General features: G+C 39.7%; 1 protein-coding gene across 1 annotated transcript; it reads left to right on the top strand.

Moving 5' to 3' along the window:
* The first annotated feature begins 1,191 nt into the window (after nucleotides 1–1,191).
* On the top strand, nucleotides 1,192–5,475 carry LOC147854366 (Di-glucose binding protein with Leucine-rich repeat domain-containing protein). Its single transcript, XM_087331322.1, has 9 exons — nucleotides 1,192–1,327; nucleotides 1,722–2,771; nucleotides 3,015–3,165; nucleotides 3,250–3,321; nucleotides 3,445–3,513; nucleotides 3,596–3,664; nucleotides 3,762–3,839; nucleotides 4,657–4,865; nucleotides 4,949–5,475. Exons 1-9 carry the CDS (start codon nucleotides 1,231–1,233, stop codon nucleotides 5,056–5,058), a joined length of 1,905 nt encoding a protein of 634 aa, XP_087187448.1. The 5' UTR covers nucleotides 1,192–1,230; the 3' UTR covers nucleotides 5,059–5,475.
* Nucleotides 5,476–6,000: the final 525 nt, after the last annotated feature.

Raw genomic sequence — 6,000 nt, 5'->3', positions numbered from 1 at the left:
ATATCCCATACTACTGAGGGTTAATGTGAGTCTTAGTTTGGGTTTTGCAATGATTGCATGTGCTTAGCTAACAAGAGCCATAACCACAATTAATATAGTCTCAATATAAGTCAAGCCTGCTCGATAAGAAAGCAGTTAGCCTTCTTCTATATGCGGAAAACTTTAGGCCCTAATATGTTTTACACTTAACTACTTTATATGAACATCACAATTCATACTCTCGTTCCTTTTAGAATTAACCCACACATACTCAGGGAAAACCGTGGAAAACCTATCTCATGATGCGTTATGGTTATGCACATAACAAGTAGATAGACTTAATACTATTCCTATGTGAACGAATTCCTTTGATCTAAATGAGATACTAATGTTCAAATCTTTGCTAGCAAGATTTTTCCCATGCCTCGGGAGCCCAGATACATAACTTCTTTGTCCTTTAAAAACAGGTGGAGGTGCGGTACATTCAAACGAATTTCCATTCCGACACTGCATTTGAATCAAGCCTCCGCCACAGTAATTGCCACAGATACAACCAAAGATGAGTTTCATGGTTCCAGGACCATGGCTTGATGTGTGGACACAGACATATAAAACTTGGGGAGCTTGGAGCATTGGAGTGTTGACGAGTCCCCCCCCCCCCCCCCCCCCCCCCCGAAACCAAATGGGCGGGCTTCGGAGGAGAAGTCTGTTCCTTCAGTTTGGCACAACCTTAGACCCTAAACCAGAACATGGAATACATATACTGGTGTCCATCTTCTATGTGGAGTGGACAGGAGGTCAGTTCCTTTAGTTGGCACAACCCTAAACCCTAAACCAGAACATGGAATATGGTGGTGTCCATCTTCTGTGTGGACAGGAAGAGACTTCATGGATATGGTTGGTGTCCTAGCAAAGAAGAAGAAGAAGAAGAAGAAGAAGAAGAAGAAGAAGAGGAATGATTGAGACCCAACTCAGAGTCATCACATCACACTAAATCCATCATGTGAATTCATGTCTCTCTTTTCCCCTGTTCCCTTTCCTCACTCACTCATTCACTCAGAGTCACACTCTCACTCACCCCCCCCCCCCCCCCCCCCACTTGCAGGGATTCCAAGCTTCCATTTCAAGCAAAGGATGTGAAGCTTCTCTCTCATGGGCCAATTTTGGCCTTAGAAGCCTTTGATATATCTTTCTTTCTCATATTTGCCATGGATTCTTCTTCTGCAATAGAGACATAGTGCTTCTTCTTCCATGGCTTCATCACCATTCCTCTGCCTTCGTTTCCTCCTCCTTCCCCTGTTGCTGGCTGTTTTGAGCTCCTCTTCAGCTTACCAATCCACTCAATACAGTAAGTCTATCTCTCCCTGAGAAGCTAAAATGTGATGAAATTTGTGCTCCCCCCCCCCCCACCTCTCTTCTGTTGAACTCATGAGTTTCTTCATGTATCGGAGACCTTTGCTTTTCCCTCTTGAGCTCTATCTACTCATGGCTTTTGCTTCAATGCTGAGAGGACTGCAACGTGATGAAATTAGTTTTTTGTTTTTTCCCCCTTGAACACGATCTAGTTCATGGCTTTCTTCAATGCTGAGAGGGCTATGTGATGAAATTTGAGTTTTAGTTCCTGTTAAATCCTATCTAGTTCGTGGTTTGTCTTCATGGAGTTTTGCTTTTTGCGTCTGTTGCACTATACCTAGTTTCATGGGTTTCATTCATCTTCTTCTCATCTTTATTAATTTGTGCAGATCATACTATCCGAATTGACTGTGGTGGTTCATCGAGCTTCACTGATGCGTTCAATGACAGCTGGGTCTCCGACCGTTTCTTTACTGGAGGCTTAACTGCGACTTTACCAGGCTTAACTAACTTAACTGTTCCTACCCACGAGAGAACCCTCCGATACTTCCCAAGATCACAAGGCAAGGAAAATTGTTATATCATAGACCTCCCTGGCAAGGCTTATTACATACGAATGTTCTTTGTCTACGGTAATTATGACAATGAAAATCACCCCCCAAGCTTTGACGTGTCTGTAGAGGGCACTGTTGTATTTAGTTGGACTCAAGACACATGGACAGAGAATAGTAACAATGATGGTGCTTATTCCGATCTTTTTGCTAGTATTCAAGATGGAGATGCCACTATTTGCTTCTACAGCATCGGCACAGATGCACCTGTTGTTGGTGCCCTTGAATTAGTCCAAGTTGATCCATTTTGCTATGATCGAACCCTAAATCAGAATGTGTTAATGGTGAATTATGGTCGATTTACGGGTGGAAATGAACCTTTTGGCTCTGGCTTGAGTGTTGATAATGACCTTACTGGAAGAGCATGGGATGCAGATAATGAGTATACACAGAGTGTGGCAAAGAAAGTTATTTTGTCGACTACCCTTGATATTGAGGGTTCGAATAAGGCGCCCGACTATTTTCCTACCCGATTGTATCAGAAGTGTCATACTCTTGATTCACAGAGGGTATTGCAGTATCTTCTTCCGGTAGATCCAAGGCTAGACTATATGTTATGGTTTCATTTTGCAGAGATTGATCCAAACATTTCTCGTCCAAAAGAACGAGTTTTCAACATCCTGGTAAATGATGAAGCTGTGTTTCGCTATGTCGATATTTTTGATAAAGTCGGAAAGTTTGCAGCATATGATCTTCAATACATAGTGAGGAACTTGAGCAATGCAACTCTCAGTATTGAGCTGAGGCCGCAAGTTGGTATTCCGCTGATTTGTGGGATTGAAAATTATGCCTTGCTTCACAAGGATGCATCTACAGATCATAATGATGGTATGTTACTCTAATGTTTCTATTAAATTGTGATTGGTATTCTGTGTATAGCCAACCATATGCAAATGGTTTTATCTATAGCATTGTTGCTCATAATTAAGGTATAGGATGATCGGTGTTATGTGTAAAGTCATCCACATGCAAATGATCTTATTATTGATTTCTAATTACGTTTATGTGTGTGTGCATATATACCATTGACCTCTATGTTCTGGTCGAGTCTTAACTTTCCTTGAAATGCAGTTCTGGCTTTGCGAGCACTGAAGAGTTCATTGCAAATTCCTGAAAGAATGGGGTGGAATGGTGATCCATGTGCACCATCAAATTGGGATGCATGGGAAGGAGTTACCTGCAACCTTGGAACAAATAAACAGTCACATATAATTACTCATCTGTGAGTGTCGAGCATCATCATAAAATAGGAAGCTTTAATTTCATTATTGACAACCTAAACATGTTTTTCTGTTTATATTATTAGAGACCTTTCAAATCAAGGCCTGCAAGGATTCATTGATGTTTACATTATAGGATTGAGTCACCTTCTGTCATTGTAAGTGATGTTTTTCAGCTCTGTTTTTTCTGGTCAGACTTTATTGGTATTGCTCGTCATTGTGTATTGTGATTTCACATAATTATATTGTGTCTATTGAATGATGAATCTTCTTGTTTGCAGGAACTTGAGTAATAATCTTATTAAAGGAACCATCCCTCAAGGGCTTGGTGAAGGGCTTATTACAGAAGTGTAAGATTAAGACGTTTATTTCTAGTCAATAGTCTGGTTCTCAACGAAGTAATGTTTTTGCTGACTGTTAATTTGGGTTCAGGGATCTATCACTGAATCAGTTTTCAGGGAGCATTCCTTCAAGTTTGAGTTCTTCGAATCTTCGTACTGTGTGAGTTTTATGTATATATTCGTGTGATTTCTTTTGTTGAAACAACATTTTTTTGTGCTGAAACATGTCATGTATATATATTTATCTTCTTTTGAAGGCGTTTGGATGGAAATCAGCTTGAGGGGCAGGTACCAGAGGCTCTCTACTCCATTGGTGTTACCGGCGGCTATGTCAAGTACTTCCTTTGGAACCTGAACTCAATACCTGCTTGTTAATTTTAAGGAGCATTCCTAATTGAGGATACCATTTAAATATGCTATTCTCTCTACATATATATTTTTGTGATGTAGTTTGAAAGATACTATCTATCTGCGCAGCCATTGAAATAGTGTCTTCTACACTGATATGCATATGCATTGCTATTCATGCTTTAGGGTTCTATTTTGGATTCATCAATCAATTGAGAGGTGGAAATACCATATTTGGTATATGGCACCCTAAACCAAACTAGGAAGAAGTAGGTATAGATGATCGATAACTCAACAAAGGCTACAAACAATGACACATGCTAGATGGAAATGTCATAATGTTGCTGAAAGGACAAGTGCAGCAAGAGAAAAGATGACTCAAATTTCCTGCATTTGTACCAGAAATTTATCCTGATCTGACTGTGATTTAAACATTGATCTGATGTGGAGCAATTCCCCAGTAAATCTTCTTCTGACTGCACTGACTATGGCCCAAGAATAGACAGTGTTCAAGCTCTCTAGAGATCTGGTTTCTTGTTGACTTGAATAAGCATATTTACCACAAGGTAGAGTAAATGCTTTGGAATTCTCATCTGACATTCATATTTTGTTGTCTAGAAATAAAATTGTTGCTCAAGAAGACATTATACTCACCCACCTGACTAGATTGGAAGAAGAGCATGAATAGAACCCTTGCCTAGGCAAAACCTAGCACCAACTTGCCACTTGATATCTGCATGTTGGTCGTGTCTTTTTTTCTCATTTACATTTCATGGTCCTATATATGGAATTCTTTCCTTGCAGCTTATCAGATAATGCAGCCTTATGTGGAGTCCCTTCACTGCCTTCTTGCTCTGTACTCTGGGGAACTCATCAGTTATCAAGCGGGGCAAAAGTGGGGATTGCATTTGCAGTTGTGGCTGTCATTGTAATAGTTGGGTCTGCTGCTTATCTCATCATTCAAAGGAAGAACAGAGAAGATTACAAGTTTGGACTCCCTCATCAACTTGCTAGTAAGTGAACTAATGTTATTATCATTGATGATATTTTTCCAAACAGAGTGAATTATGATACATATGACACATGCAATTTACAGGCAAGAGTGCACGTTATCAAAGGCAAAAGTCAAGGCTGAGATTGGACTCAGATGACCTGCAATTTGCAACAACTGGCTCTGGAAAGTTTGTTTATGGGAATGCGATTTAGAGTTAGAAAACTTACATCATGCTGAAGATTATGAGGAGATCATAATATTAGCTAGCTTATGTGGCTAGTTAATATTATGTATTGTGCTCTGGCCATTGCATCTTGTCTCGAGGAGCTAACATCCGGTTCATTTATGCCTTGCATTGGCTGTTTCTACTAACAAATGGGCATTTTTGAGTCTCATTGAAGTGTTAAAAGTACTAAATGTATCTATCCAACAAAGCAGCTTTGAAGTGGGTGCAAATTCCTTACGAACAAATTATTTCATCCACTTGAAAGCCATGATGTGAATACGCCCCCCATTCCTTTTGGGAATTGGAATCCTACTGTTGTACACTAACATATAGAGGTGATGGCATTGAACCATTCATTCCACATGGTGCATTTTCACCATTATTAACTATGCCACCTTACATTCTTCTGCTAGCTATCATTATGTGTAAGCTTGATGACTTTGAGTACTGAATTCTGATTTTGCGAGGTCTTGTTTAAACTTCAAAATACAAGAGCCCGGGAGGTGGGGATTTCCTATGCTTACCCAAACACACCAGTGAGGGTACTGGAAAGCAGAGTGCATGTTACCATTAAAGGCTTTTTATGGATTCAGTATATGTATGTGAAATTTTTTAAGGTTCTATAAGATACATATACATAAATTCCAGAGTGCTGAACTTTGCTTCGTAAGCTGTGGCGAGTATATAGAATGATTATGGGCAAGAATGGATTTTGTACTAGTGCATGCTTCTCTGACCCTTCTCAAAATGTGCTTTTTAGGAGTGATTGGTAGTTGGATATATTGCAGGAACACGTTAAGAAGACCTTATTGCTAAAGCACAATGTTAAAAACATTGCCCTTTAGTAACTGAAGTGCACACATTGAAACATTACAGTTATGGGTTCATGTCTTGGAACAATGGGTTTGATCTCAAGTTCACGATTGAA

Source organism: Azolla caroliniana, unplaced genomic scaffold, assembly GCF_043228905.1.
Source record: "Azolla caroliniana isolate FFs.n. ecotype wild unplaced genomic scaffold, voAzoCaro1.0.p SCAF_15, whole genome shotgun sequence".
NCBI lineage: Eukaryota > Viridiplantae > Streptophyta > Polypodiopsida > Salviniales > Salviniaceae > Azolla > Azolla caroliniana.
The sequence above is the reverse complement of the archived record's forward strand: the minus strand, read 5'-3'. Positions and strand labels throughout refer to the sequence as shown.

What these genes read in the sequence shown, in the direction of transcription:
- LOC147854366 (XM_087331322.1), top strand. Translation starts at nt 1,231, where the DNA reads ATGGCTTCATCACCATTCCTCTGCCTTCGTTTCCTCCTCCTTCCCCTG. An exon ending in TCTTCGAATCTTCGTACTGT is followed by an intron (nt 3,665 to 3,761) that starts GTGAGTTTTATG and finishes CTTCTTTTGAAG; the next exon opens with GCGTTTGGATGGAAATCAGC. An exon ending in ACTCCCTCATCAACTTGCTA is followed by an intron (nt 4,866 to 4,948) that starts GTAAGTGAACTA and finishes TGCAATTTACAG; the next exon opens with GCAAGAGTGCACGTTATCAA.